This window comes from Myodes glareolus, chromosome 8 (assembly GCF_982192425.1).
Source record: "Myodes glareolus chromosome 8, mMyoGla1.1, whole genome shotgun sequence".
Lineage (NCBI taxonomy): Eukaryota > Metazoa > Chordata > Mammalia > Rodentia > Cricetidae > Myodes > Myodes glareolus.
In genome coordinates, this window is record NC_142033.1 from 75,550,431 (window position 1) to 75,565,053 (window position 14,623).

A 14,623-nucleotide genomic window follows, 5' to 3' on the forward strand; every position below is an offset into this window, starting at 1 on the left:
TTCAGCCATTACTACCTCCCAGTGGCTGGGCCAGTGATGGAGAAGGCAGAAGTATGGACAGGCACTCGGGGAGCATTCCCAGCACCAAAAAACGTGGCAAGCAGAGTTGTGTTTTGTGTTTATATAAGTCAAATGCAGAGCAGTTTCCCACAGTTCATACACAGGTGTCAGAATGAGGTATATAAAACATACACAGAGAAATACTTTCATAGAAAAGTCGGAAGTAGTACTGTTCTCTTTCCCATAGTCAGTTCCACCATGGGAACCCTGAGGTCTAGGCCCCCTCAAAAGATGGCTCCAGAGAGCAGCCCGGGGAAGGGAGTGGACCCCACCCACCCCTCTCTGTAGTGGGCGGTAGAGGGCATCTGGCTGGGGAACACTGCCCAGGCCAGGAAGCTGGGCACCCCGGCCATCCAGATTTTGCTTTGATCCAGACCTTCCTCTCTGGAGACCCTGGGTCTGAAACTTGGAACCCCTTAAGGTCCTTCCCAGTGCTTCAGTGATTGTTTTGTACAGGTTGCTATCCTAGCCCTATGGAAGGCACTGGCCTGGAGGTCATCGGGCTGCCTGTGAGCCAAGGTGTATTGTGAAAGCAAGCCCTCCATGCCTTTGTTACCTAGCCTCTGGGCTTACTCTAGGTTCACAGACGCTGAAATGTGCAATTCCCTTGGGTTGACTTATCAGCACAAAATGGAGAGAGACCTCCATCTGGATACCCAAATCTGAAGCTGAAGACAGAAGCAAGCCCTTCAGTGTCCTCCTAAGCGGAATGTTTAGTGCAATTCTTCCCCTTCTTTCCTTACAGAACAGGAAGAGTCCCTTGGGCCCAGGCCTGGCCCAGAGTTGTCAAGGCACATCACTACCAGCAAGCTGGAGCACGCCCAGCAGCCCTCATCGAGAACCCATTTGCAGCCCAAAGTTCTGACTCGTGTACAAATTCATTTCTGGTTCTCAGAAGTCAGAAGGGACCTTCCATCCCAAATACTATATATATAAATGCTGCCTCATGCATGACCTGTTTGACCTTAACTATGGATAACAGTATACGCCACTCAAGTTCCTGGGTGACAAATGGAAAGGCAGAGACTGAGGCCACCTTAGGTGTACAGCATAGAGGAGCCTCGGCAAGCTCCCTGGCTCTCCCTGGGTCAGGCAATGTGGAAGCCCTTATTTGCCACAGCACCACTGTGGTTGCTGTGCCAGTCACTATCCACGGGCAAGTCCGCTCCAAGGGACAGCAAAGGAGCACTGAGGGACCCTACCCAGCCTCCTCACACTCGCCCATAATGCTCCCTGCTTCTGCTTGTGTCATGAGGAGTCTTTCCCCCGCTCAAAAGAAAAATGGGATAGGGTTTTAACCACAACACAAAGTATAGCTCCTCCCAGCTGCAAGAGTGTGGCCTGTCCTGTACCAGTGTCTTCATGGGCTCCTGCCCATTGAAGGGGCTCAGGCCCCAGGGGTGCCAGCCTGGCTCACAAGGAGGGTGCTGCCCTCCTGAGGGTCAGCGGGAGTCTGGTTGCTGTGTACGACAATGGTCTTCTCGTCCATGAGCTCACAGGTAGGGTTAGTGAAGGCAGACAAGGGCAGGGTGATTCGCTGCATCTCCCGCTCACACACTTTCTGCTCATGCTGCTCTTTCAGGTCCTTCCCCCTGTCAGGAAAAGAAAACACTCAGCTCATGCTTCCATCATGGCTTTGCTCAATTAACCTGAGCAATTCCCAAAGCCTGAGCAGGAGCTCACCTCGTGACGGCGAATCACCTGACCAAGCCAGGACTAACACTGGCTAGTCCATCCTCCAGGCTGCCCTAAACTCCATGAGGCATTGCTGCCGGCTCTTGTCTCTGATCCCCTACTGTAAGGTGACTGCTGTGTGAGACTCGGTGGGGATAGTACAGAAGAAACTGAAAGCAAAGCAGGGCTTTGTTTCCAGCCCAGGCGTCCCAGAAACCTAAAGACCTTCCCTAGCTTCATCCCTAACCAATGAAATTGTCCAGAAAATTCTGCTACAGGACTGCCTTCTCGGGCTGCTGAGATGGCTCACAAGTAAAGGCTCCTACCATCAAGCCTGATGATGCATATTCAAAAGAAAGAACCCATCTCACAAGCTGCCGTCTGACATCTACACCTGCAGGAGCAGACATGCTCCTCTCCACCACAAAACACGTTTTTGTGTGTTTCAAAGACTGCCTTGTCATCCTTTAGTCCTGGAAAGTGGGAGCCCAGGCTGGCAGTGAACCATTCCCAACCCATGCAGAGACAAAAGGACTCAGGGCTGCACAGAGCAAGAGAATACAATGAAAATGGCTATCAAACATCTCAGTCACTGTCTTTGATTCCTCCTGATATCCAGTGACTCATCTGAGCCATCAAGCTGCTCTGCTTACGTAGACGATTCACGCCATGCCCGGGATGAATGGATGTGTGTATTATGTACGTATGTATGTACCAATCATCTCACATCATTCTCAGCTCAGCCCGAAGACTTAGTTCTTGTTCATTCTATAAACAAAGAAATGACCCAGAGCATTTAAGGGATGCTCCAAGAATGCAGGATAGGCTCCAACAAGTTTAGTGTGCACTGGCTGCTGTTAAGAGAAGCTGTGACCCAGAGTCAGCCCCTAAGGTAGGCACAGTGCTACAGGGATTCAAACTTAGGTCTTTTTTGTTTGCTTGTTTTGTTTTGTTTTGGGAGATAAGAGTTTTTCTGTGTAGCCTTGGCTGTCCTAGAACTCGCTCTGTAGGCCAGGCTGGCCTCGAACTCACAGAGCTCTGCCTGCCTCTGCCCGAGTTCTGGGATTAAAAACGTGCACCACCAACCACATGGCAAACTTAGGTCTTCTTACTGGACATGTATGACACTTCCCAATGGACCCCTGCCCACCCACCAGCACACACATACACACACATACACACACACACACACACACACACACACACACACACACGCCAATAGACTGCATGCCAGAACCAGTACAGAGCCCAGGGCAGATCCTTTGAAGCCAACAACTTGGACTCAGCTGCCAGGGAAACTGTCTGAAGGAGATATAAACTAAATGGGTGATAAACAGGACTCTGGGGTAGAGGCCAGAGCAATGCAGCGGAGGAGGGAGTGATCTTCGAGTGAAACTTCCACCACAAGTCTCAATAAACTCAAGTGAGATGACCCCAGAGGGGCTGCGGAAGTGGAGGATGAGAAAGTCAACAAAGGTCCCCTCTCTCTGCTCATGCAGTTGCTCAAGAACACCACACTGAGCCGGGTGGTGGTGGCTCATGCCTTTAATCTCAGCACTCTGGAGGCAGAGGCAGAAGATCTCTGTGAGTTCGAGACCAGCCTGGTCTACAGAGCGGGTTCCAGGATAGGCTACAAAGAGCTACACAGAGAAACCTGTCTCGAAAAAGAAACAAAGAAAAACCACATTGGTGTTCATCAACGGTTGCAACAAGAAGGCCCTGGGCGAGGTGAAGGCCTTCAACAGGCACTCGACATGGTGCTGGAGAATGGGAAGGAGATGTGGACTCCAAGAGTAACAGACAAGAAGGCATCCACGCCAGTCACCAAGGACTGCTACATCTCCAAGACAGACCTGCCCACTGTGTGCTGTGGACCCGACTTATCCCAGGCAAGCAGAGTAGGGGCTGCTTCTCTCCAGGAGAACCTGCTCCCTGCCCTGCCCTCCAGCTGAAACAAAACAAAAAACAGCACAGGAGCCTGGTTCAGATCTCAGGGACATAGCTCTGATCTGCTGTAGTCTGTCCATCACGTGATGTACAATGAGAAAAGCTGGAGAACAGAGTAATGGAGGAGGGCAAGTGCGCAGAGGCCTCAGGACTCTTAATTAGCCACTTCTCTTACTGTGGATCCAGCTCAGCCTATTTGGGACATAATAATCTCCAGAACCCTGGATATTCTGTAAGAGTCGTCCATCTGAGATATGCTCTGATCCCAAATGTAAGGTCACAGGAGGTTGATGGGGGGTGGGAAGAGCAGAGCAACCAAGTTTCTCAAAACGTAAGCCCAGCCTAGCCCACTCTTTCATTAGCATCTGTCCTGGAGATCAGTTCCCACAGCAGAAAACCTCCCGGAGCACCACAGGCAAAGATAGGTAGACGATTCATGAAGAGGGGGTCCTCCACTCCCTTCCTCAAACTCTGAGTACATCAGTGGTGGCTGAGGGCCCTACGGAAGGAATCACCTATCTGCATAATAAAAAGCCACGTTCTTAAAAGACTGCTCATGAACGGAAACATTTGGAAGGTCTGGGTTTAATTTTGGTAAGGGAACCTCCTCCCTAAGCTAGCAGCGATTTGCAAAAATGAAACATTAAGGTATCTTTTGCCAGAGGCTAAATTTCAAAGTCTACAAGAAGGTTGGAGGAAGAAGGCAAGCCAGGAACCCATGACCTAACCAAGGTACCAAGGGTGTCCTGTCACCCAGCAAGAGAGCACAACTACACCTTTGATGGATGCCACACACTACACAAGCAGTGTCCATTGCCTACATGAAGAAGCCTTGCTTTCCTCCGTTCCCTCGCTTATGAAGCATGTGTCTGTAGCCTGCTGAGCAGCTGATAACTGTCAGGCCTCATCACACACAAGTCTGGGAGGCGCGGGGTGGGGGTCAGGGAGAGATTGTTTCTGTTCATGGGGAGAGCAGGGCTGGAAGGGGTAAAGGAAGCAGACAGTATGCCTAGTCTAGATTGGCCTCATCCATTTAGGAGCCTGGAAGCATGCCTGACCCCACGTGCCTGCTGTGAGTCCTGCCTGGGAATCCTGGAGATGAAGTTGTTGATGCTGCCAGGCCTGCTAAATTGACCATTAGGTGGCCCAGAACCCTCTCCCTGCCCTGGGGGCGGGTGACAAAGTCGGGCTGCTGTCTGGCAGCCAAGATAGAACAAAGGCTTATTCACCGACTCAGCTTCTCTCCCAAGGAGGTGAAATGGTGTTGACTTACTATTTCCCTCCCTTTTTATCAGAGAATAAGAGCTCCCTGCAGAGCTAAGACAGCACTCAGCAGGGATAGGGAGCTACCCAGCCAAAGGCTTAGCCGCACCTCGTGGCCAAAGTTACTAGGACAAAGACCCAGCCAAACTGAGTTCCCTTCTACCCACACCTTTAGCTCTTCCTCGCAGGAGGAAGCCTGGTGTCTGCCTACCCTTCCCAGCACTGGAAAGCTCCCTCCATCAGCCAAGCCCGTGGCCCTGCAGAGTTCAAGACTTGCAGGGATTACCCTGACTGCTCTGGGGCCAGTGCAAGCTGGGCTGGTCAGAGAGAAGAGGCGTGAGGAAGCAGCCGATATTGGCCTCTGGCTTCCTACCCCAGGGTTACAGAAACAACGGAGCCTCTTCAAGGCAGTGCAGGTTTCTTCAGTGATTACTCTGAGCTGCTGCTGTTTTCCGAGTCAGAAGCCATGCCGTGCCAGCCCACTGCTCTGTGCCACCAAGGTGGCTACTGTACAGGCACGTAACTGGACACCCAAAGCACCCCGATTCCATCCTCCTGAGACCTACGTGCATCTATTATCATGTCAGTCCTGAAAAGGCCGAGAAGGAGGTGGGGAGGGAAGGAAGTGTAAACCAAGAGCAGAACTAGGATTTAAACCAAGCGATAGTGTCCTCTACAGAAATAGCAGTGCTGGGAGGTCATCATAGCTCACTCCTGGGGAGTAAGCTGGGACCCAGAAAAGGTAAATCACGTGGTTAGTGTGTGGCGTCCACAAGTGGAGGGAATTCCAGAACAAGATCTTGTTTCTTTTACTTTCTAAACTCAGTCATTCTTTGAGAAGTTTCTCTTTTTCCTACTGTCCTGAGAAATTTAAATTTAAATGAGGCTACTGGGCTTTGCCAACTTTCTGGAGATAACCGACAGCCTTTAAATATATCTTCCTGTTCAGCCATGGTGGCTCATGCTTCATAAATTCCAGCATTCAGGAAAGCTGAGGCATAAAGACCAAGAATTCCTGGCCATGGCTGGAGAGACGGCTAAGCAGGAAAGAGCATTTGCTGCTCTTTCTGAAGACCCAGGTTTGATTCCCAGGAACTACATGGCAACTCACAACCCTCCAGGTATGCACATGGTGCACAGACATACATGCAGGCAAAATATCCACACATATAAATGAGAGAGGGAGTTCCTAACCAGCCTGAGTTACACAGTGAGAACCTATGTCAAAACAAGAAACACACACACACACATAACAACAAGGACACATGGTCTAGTCTGGGCACCTAGGACGTAGGACTTTAACTCTGGGCTCCTCGTTAGGAAGAGCCTTGGGCAAGATCAGAGAAAGGTGTACAACAGGACCTGACTTACCAAGAAAGCATGAAACAAGGAGCTGATATTGTGATTTCTATCTGATTATTGTCCTGCTGTTACAATGTTTAACAACACTTTTGGGTGGCTGGATGAATGGGGAGAGATATCCCCACTTAACAGGCAAGATATCCACCAAGCAAAGGCTGCCTGAAAAGGCATTCACCTTCCAACTCTTGCCCTGACATCTGTCTCCTAATTGTGAGGAGTTGGAGGCTCAGAGCTTGTTTCTAACCCACATGTGGTTTCCTGTTGAACAGGTTGTTCTCAGAGTATGTTTGCTAAGGAAAAGGGTGGTCCGAGGTTAGTGACAGTCTGGTGACTTAGTGCCTTCCCCCTGAGTTTACAGGAAAGTAATCTCAAGGTCACATGGCAGTCCCATGACAGCCGAAAAGAGTAAGATGAAAAGAAATAAGACATGGTTTCTCCACTGGGCACCAGCTGAGCTTGGAATTAAGAGCAGTTACTTTAAAAAGAAAAAGAGCAGTTACTTTGAGCACCTGGAAAGTCTGGAAACTGTCACAGATTGAATGGCAGCCAAATGCTACCAGACGCTGAGGAAGAGGGGAGTATTTCAGGGCTCAGTGCATGGTCTGGGTCAATGGCTTGTACAGGCAAAGCAACTACTCTGTTTCTTCACTTTTTAAATGAACAAGCAGGTGTCCCCGAACCTGCACGTCAGCGGTCCTTCTGTGGACACAGCCTCAGTCTGGGAGGCAGGATGCTCCCAGAACCTTTCTGCTCTCTGACTCATAAACAATCAGAGAAACCAGCAAAGCCATCTGTTCAAGCTAATGGAAGAGCTGCGATTTAAACAAATCCAGTCAACAGTGCCTTCTCAGAAGCATCAGAGTTGCAGGGTCATCATCTCTAACTCCCCACCTGATGAGTAAACAAAGCCCAGAAAGGTAAATAACACATTAAGTACCCACACTGTAGAGATAAGCACAACAGGACTATGAACCATTTCCTGTGTGTCCTGCACTGAGCTAACACACATTTGCCCCCCAGGAATGCTTTGGACTAGTAACTAGAAACAACCTGCCCAGTCACCCAGATGGCAGTCTGTTCCACCATATTCTGGATGTGAAGCCACAGGCAAGGCACCTATTCTTTCCTGTTTCAGATTTCCTCAGAAACTGGGAAGAACAGCATTTGTCTCATAAGAGCCACTGTAAGCATAATGGGGAGGAAGCAGGAGGATTCCAAGTTCAAGAACCCCTGTGGGGCCGTAGTGGCGCCGCATGCCAGGCAGATCTCTGTGAGTTCGAGGCCAGTCTGGCCTACAGAGTGAGTTCCAGGACAAGCTCCAAAGCTACAGAGAAACCCTGTCTCAAGGATTCTGGAGGCAGAGGCAGGCACTTCTCTGGGACTTCAAGGCCAGGCTGATCTACCCAGAGAGATCCATGCCAGCCAGAATTATTACATAGTGAGACCCTGTCTCCAAAAATGAAACAAAACAACCAAAAAACCACCACCACCAAGAATGAAAACAACAAGCTCAAGGTCATTTTTTGCTTTACAGTGAATTCAAGGCCAACCTGAACTACCTTATCTTAAAACAAAAGGTGAAGCTGGGGCGTGCTTGAAGCAGAAACTGCAGGTGACTTCTGTGGTTGCTGTGGTAATTATCACACTTCCTTTTTCAGTCTGCAATTGGGCTGAACCCAGTACCTCTAAGAATACCCTGGGCTTATAAAATAATGGCTGAGAGGCACTTTGATATGACTCAGACAATGGCTCTCACTGCAGGACAATGCAGTCCGCTGTATCACTTCCCTTATAGAAGGCTTTTGGGCCAGAGAAATACAGCTGATCTTTGGGGCTGGAAGTCAAATACCCTGTTTTGTCCAACAGCCAGCCCCGTAACAACGGTCTGGACTCAGAACCACACATCACTGATTGAGAGACCTGCCCCATGGGGCTTAGTCAGGAGACCTTTGAAAACAAGCATTCCTCCTGCCCTCCAGCTGCAAGTGTGTCCCTGCTTCTCAAGTAGCCTCCTGTACTGTATGGGATAAGTAGAGAATGGGTTTTCTTTTGTCACCATTCTTCTCTTCACTAAAAACATCCCACTGAGGAAATTTTAAGCTCCAGCTGTGAGACTGCAAGACCAGGAGCTAGGAACCTTTTCCAGTAGCAGAATGTTTTGTTTTGACACATGGCCTCACTCACAATTCAGTGTCTGCCTGCTGAGATTAAAGACAGTGTCTTAGGGCTGGAGAGGTGGTGCAACACTTAAGGAACTGGCTGTTCTTCCAGTGGACCCGGGGTTCAATTTCCAGCACCCACAGGATAGCTCACTGTGTGAAACTCCAGGTCCGGGGAATTCAGAGCCACTCTGGCCTTCCTAGGCAATAAGTGCTCATGGAGTGCACAGACGTTCATTATATACAGACAAAACTCAAGCAAAGAAAATAAAAATAACTCTTAGCCAGGCGGCTGCTCTCAGAAGGTGGAGGCAGGCAGATCTCTGTGAGTCTGAGGCCAGCCCGGTCTACAGAAAGAGTTCCTGGACAGCCAGGGCTACACGGAGAAACCCTGCTTGGAAAAAGAAGAAGAAAAAAAAAGATATGCCCCCCCCTTCTTCTTCTTCTTCTTGATACAGGGCCTCACAGTCTTCAAACTTGTAAACCCCCGCCTCAGTCTCCTGAGTTCTGGAATTATAGCAGATATACATCATTGCACCCATCTTAGTAGCAGAATTTTTTGTTTTGTTTTGTTTTTCAAGACAGGGTTTCTCTGGGCTAGAGAAATGGCTCAGCAGTTAGGAGCACTGGCTGCTCTTCGAGAGGTCCTGAGTTCAATTCCAAGCACCCACGTGGTGGCTCACAACCATCTGTAATAAGATCTGGCACCCTCTTCTGGCCTGCAGGTATACATGCAGACAGAAGACTGTATACATAATAAATAAATAAATCTTTAAAAAAAAAAAGACAGGGTTTCTCTGTAGTTTTGGAGCCTGTCCTGGATACTAGATCTTGTAGACCAGGCTGGCCTAGAACTCACAGAGATCCGCCTGCCTCTGCCTCCCAAGTGCTTGGATAAAGGCATGTGCCATCACTGCCCGGTGTAGTAGCAGAATTTTAAAATTCAATAAAAATGAATCTAGTCTCCTTCAGAGCTTGGTGACATATGCTCATAAATCCCACTACTCAAGAGGTGGAGGCAGGAGGATTATGAGTTTGAGACTACTTCTTCAAGGCCAGTCTGAGCTACAGATGGAGACCCTGGGCCCGGGGTGGGGTGGGGGGTTCCGTATTTCAGTCCTTGCCCTAGCTGTCTAACGTCACCTGGCAGTGACAAAAACTAAATCTCTGCTCCTGAGCTGGGTTTTCCTTCTCCAATATCTTCCTTCCTTTGGAAAGGCACCTAGAAGCCGATATGATAGTGTCTCTTCCTTAGCCCTATTTAGAGAGAGCCAGGAAGAGAAAAGACTCACCTCTTGTAAGTGTAGCCCAGGATGATGCCAACTCCGATGGCAATAATGATCACCATCATAGTAATGCCCAGCACATAGCCTGCGGGGGACAGGACACAAGGTCCTATTAGCCACACCCCAGATAATCAGCAAATGACGTCATCTGATGAATCCCAGCCAAGGCGGTGGTGGGGTGACCATACCCAGAGTTCCCAGGTCCTTCTTCTCCTTGGAATTCATCCTCACGCGCTGACTGATGCCAATCACTGACTGCACCTCTGCTGCCTCGCTCCTGGCTGGCAGGACATTAGCAGGAGGAAACACCTGTGCCTCTTTGTCACCTGGAGCCTCAGACTTCTCCTCCAGCTCTGTTGTAGCAGCTGGTGGTGCTTGGGAATCCGTCTCTGGAGCTGAGGTGAGAAAAAGCTCTCATCAGAGACTGCCCGGAGTGCATTCTACAGCTGAACCTGACCTGAGTGCTGGGGGCATTATGGGAAGGGGTCCACCCTAAAATGCTCCACTACAAAGCCTGCCCCAGGTCAGGAGTGGTGGTGAACACCTGAACTGACACACTCCGGAGGCAGAGGCAGGAGGATCTCTATGAGTTCCAGGTCAGGCAGGGCTGCACAGTAAGACCTTGTCTCAAAAATAGAAAGGAAAAAAACAACTCCCCTGCCTGCCCCAGGGGCAAAATGAAGCCTGAAAGGGAGGAGATGTGATACAAGGCAAATGTGAGGAAAGCGTCTTCAGGAACAGCTTCTCTCCTGCCTCCCACTTGTCTCTTCAAGTCCTTACTATCTTCCAACACCCAGCTGGACTTGCTGGAGGGTGTCGCCACAGAGTGCCCAGTCTTCACGTCAGGGGACAGTCCACACTGAGCGCAAGATTCGTGCCAATCACAGTGTTAAGGGCATGAATAATTCCATTTATTCCCAGAGAACTGTCTTAGTTATCTTAAGCCTAAAAGCTTTGGATACAAATCCGGACACCCCCACAGCCTCTGGCAGGTCTCCGAACTTCTGGGTGACTCAGTTCCCTCACACTGCTTCTTCCCGGGGATTGTGAGCACGGTGTCTAGCTCACAGCAGACGCTACACACAGCAAAGACTGCTGCGGCGCTTCGCTGAAGAAGCAAGCTGCCTCCCACCGTTGTTTACAAGTGCTCGCGGAGGATGAGCTCACTCCGAATGCCGCGGCGGCCAATGGGCTTCGGGCTCCGCGGCCTGGAGATAGCTCTGGCCAATCGGACGGCGCGGGGGTGGGACGGGGCGGGGCGGGCGTCGTGCGGCCGCACGTGCGAGGCGGGTGCAACCGCCGCTGCCTCGCGCCCGAGGGGGCTGGCGTCCTCTCCCCCCCGGGGTCCAGGGCGGGTACCTGGACAGCGCACGTCCTCGCAAAGCCGCTTCTCTGGGACGCCGGTGTCGCTGCTGATGTAGCACCAGGGCCCTCGCGGGTCCTGGTCCGGGTTCCGGCAGTAGTTGTGATTGCCGGGGCCTGAGGCGGAGAGAAGAGACGTCAAGGACCGCTGGCCGCCGCCCTCCAACCCCGCCCGCCATCCCGGCGGACACTCACTGGGCTCGGTGGGCGACCTGCGGCCGCCTTCCGCGGCCAGCCAGTTGAGGCAACGGAGACCCGGCGCGGGCGACGGCTGGTCCTCCCGGTACAGGTGGCCGCGGTCCCAGAAGCAGCCTGTGAGGAAGAGCAACCCGCCCGGGACCCTGAGTGCGGCTCTCTGGCCTCGCGCGGTGGAAAGCCCTGTGTACCTCAGAGTGAAAGTGGAGAGCCCTTGTCATGCCCCTAGCGGCGTCTGGTCACAGGCAACACTCAGAGATTTAGCTTTGTTTTTTTGTTCTTGTTTTTTAAAGCCTGCCCAGGTGCAAGGTGTTGTTACTGTTGGATTTGGGGCCACTGTGGAAGTACCCCGAGGACTGGCTAAGGTCGGTCTGTGGAGATTTTGATTCTGGGCAGTCAGACCTGGAAGTCATCCCAGTGTTGAGAAGTCCATGTTATATAAACTGATGTTCCCTTCTCCGCGGGTCCGGCCACCTTCTGCTAGTTTAACAGACACCACCAGCTCCCAAGAGAATTCCACAAAAGCCTTTGATTTAGTGAAGCCAATGATTTGAGACTTCAGCTGAGGGAATCTGCCACATCTCTTCAGCTCCCACTCCCCTCAGCGGAGAGCCACGGGAGGAAGCTGGAGAGGGGAGGAGGTCTGTACGCCTGCCACATCAAGCAAAAGGACTTTAAAAGGGCAGGACTCTGGGGACCAAGCTCCATCCACTCATGCACACGGAAAGGGGAAGAGAAAGTGACTTGTCTTTGTTCTTAATGGCAAAGATGGAGCTGCAAACCTCTGGCAAGGAAAGAGAGAGAGGGGAGAAGAGCTTTCGTAGGATAACAAGAAAACAACTAAAAGCTTCCTTCTCTGTCAGTCTAGCCACGTTTGGGAAATCGGGGGCTCTACCCGTTCTGCTTCATTAAGTTGCTGCAGAAAGGAAAAAAAAAACAATGTAATCTCACCTCCAGATCCATAGGCTTCTGCCAAAAGCATGTTGCTGAGAAGAAATATATGTACCGCTGCCAACAGCATCCTCGCCTCTTCTGGCTTGCAGGTGACTGAACCAGCCAGTGTCCGAATGGGGTCTCCTTGGCAGCAGTTTTGCCTCCTAGTTCCCAGCCTTGCAGTGAGACCGGCCCTTGTTATGCTCGCTCTTCTGGTAAACAGCCTCTCTTTAGAACTGGGAGCTTCCCAGCTAGCTTGCTGCAGCCGAGGTGTTTGTCAGCTGAAAGGCGCCCCCTGGGTCCTAAGCCTCCTAGACCATACTAGATCACTAACCCTGAGCCAAGAGAGGAACTCAGCCAAGTCAAGAATGACAGAGAGGTTCAGGCTTTGCTTAGCAGCAGATCCGTTTGCGACCTGCACGACTGCATCCCCAGAGCTTTTCTTCTTTTTTCCGTCTGTGAGTACAGAGCCATTGTGTCAGAAGGCATCGCGGAGTGGGCTGGATTACGAGTGCTAAAGCACAGAGCAGTAGCGAGAGATGATGCTATTACAAAAGCAGGAGGCATTTAAGAGCACATTGACAGTACAAGTAAGAATATTGGAAGCAACTCTAGCCATACGTATGTATTTAAACTGTACTTTCCAGGCTCAGGTCAGTCACATTCCTTTACTCACATTTGAGGTTTGGGGTACCCATATATAGTAGGAATGCAGAGAGGGTGTCTTTAGTTGAAAATGCATGTTATACAAGCATTGGGATTGCCAGCCCTTTATACTAGCCCTGAAATTAAGTAAAATGGCTCCCCCGACTAGTCTGTAGGAAATCCAGTTGCAGTAATGCATTCCTATCCTTAAACCACATCCACCACGCAACTTGGGACTTTTGGAGCTAGTTTGGCTGGCAGTTGAAGTTCCCAAGCAGCCTCAGTAAATTGAGAGATAGAGCAGAGTGATTTGCCAAGACTACCTTGTGACTCAGGCAAGTCCCAGAATAGAAATGGTAGACTGTTTTGATCTTGCCACAATAATGTAGGGAGGGGAAAATAACTGCTAAATAAGTTTTATGGACTTTATCACAGTAGAAAACTGATGCTATTCTAATTGGAAGTGATTGAATCCTGAGGTGTCTTTTAAAAGAAAAACGTTTATTTTTATTTGTGTGTCTATCTGTGCCTGCACTCAGAGGCCACAGAAGCTTTGGGTCCTCTAGAGCATGGGTTCTAGGCAGTTGTGGGCCATGGGATGTGACTGATGTGTGTTCTGGGAACTCAGGTCCTCTGGAAGAGCAGCAAGTACTCCTGACCTCTGAACTGTCTCTCCAACCCTCCTGGGATGTTTTTAAAAAACATTGTGTCGAGGTTGAGAAATGGTTCAGTGCCTAGAAGCACTTGTTCTTGCAGAAGACCCAAATTCAGTTTCCCTCACTTAACTCAAAACCAACTGTATCCAGTTCCAGGGATTCAGCACCCTCTTCTGACCTCCAGACACCAACCTGGCCCACATCATACATGCTGACCAAACACTCATACAAATAAATGCCCCCCCAAAAGAATTTGCATGTATGTGGGAGGTGGTACCACATGGGGTATGTGAAGTGTGCCTGTGTGTGTAGATAAGGAAGCCAGAGCATGATGTCTCGTGTCTTACTGTCTTGAAACAGGATTTCTTACTGAAGAAGAAGGAGGACACTTAAGCTAGGCTGGCTGGCCAGTGATCCTCCTGAAAACACACTCAAGTTCCGGGGACCCTCCTCTCCATGCTCTCCAGTGCTGAATTATAATGCACATATAGCCATACCTGACTTTTAATATGTGTGCTGAAGATTTGAACTCAGATCTCATAAGTATAGAGCCATGTCCTCTTAAACACCTCAGTTGATAGTGTGTTTGATCCCCTAACAGCACAAACTGGGTAGGGGAGTACAACCCTGTAATCCCAGCTCTGGATGTGGAGGCAGGAGGATCACAAGTTCAAGGTTATCCTTGAGTATGAACATAGGGAGTTTGAGACTAGCCTAAATTGTATGAGACCCTGTCATAAACTTTGAGCTGGGCAGAGGTAGCTCACGCCTTTAATCCCAGCACTCGGGAGGCAGAGGCAGGTAAATCACTGTGAGTTCAAGGCCAGTCTGGTCTACAGAGAGAGTTCCAGGATAATCACAGCAGTTACACAGAGAAATCTTGTCTTGGAAAATGAAAAGAAAAAAGAAACTAAGAAGGGAAGGAAGTAAGAAAACTTACATAGCTTTCCCACTTATGTAAACTTAGCTGTTAAACATGAGCTAGTTGGTAAGTATAGACCATAGATACTTAGATTTTATTATTATTTTTAAATTATGTGTATGTGTGTTTTGGGGGAAAGGGTTGGCTAACTAGAGAAAT

General features: G+C 49.9%; 1 protein-coding gene and 1 long non-coding RNA gene across 2 annotated transcripts in view; one reads left to right on the forward strand and one right to left on the reverse strand.

The window, feature by feature from the left end:
- Positions 1 to 106: 106 nt before the first annotated feature.
- On the reverse strand, positions 107 to 12,477 carry Pik3ip1 (phosphoinositide-3-kinase interacting protein 1). Its single transcript, XM_048450001.3, has 6 exons — positions 12,260 to 12,477; positions 11,309 to 11,425; positions 11,111 to 11,230; positions 9,940 to 10,146; positions 9,758 to 9,836; positions 107 to 1,652 (listed from the first exon to the last, which is right to left on the reverse strand). The coding sequence occupies exons 1-6, from the start codon at positions 12,327 to 12,329 to the stop codon at positions 1,448 to 1,450; spliced, it is 798 nt and encodes a 265-aa protein (XP_048305958.1). The 5' UTR covers positions 12,330 to 12,477; the 3' UTR covers positions 107 to 1,447.
- A 226-nt stretch (positions 12,478 to 12,703) lies between these two features.
- LOC125410454 (uncharacterized) overlaps positions 12,704 to 14,623 on the forward strand; it is a 47,561-nt gene continuing 45,641 nt past the window's right edge. Inside the window, exon 1 of the long non-coding RNA XR_015002776.2 lies at positions 12,704 to 12,831. This is a non-coding gene — a long non-coding RNA (uncharacterized LOC125410454). The remainder of the gene's footprint in view (positions 12,832 to 14,623) is intronic.

Coding starts and splice junctions, on each gene's coding strand:
- Pik3ip1 (XM_048450001.3), bottom strand. CDS start 12,329: ATGCTGTTGGCAGCGGTACATATATTTCTTCTCAGCAACATGCTTTTG. Junction 11,231..11,308: donor CAGGTCGCCCACCGAGCCCA/GTGAGTGTCCGC, acceptor TCTCCGCCTCAG/GCCCCGGCAATCACAACTAC. Junction 9,837..9,939: donor GAAGGACCTGGGAACTCTGG/GTATGGTCACCC, acceptor TGTCCCCCGCAG/GCTATGTGCTGGGCATTACT.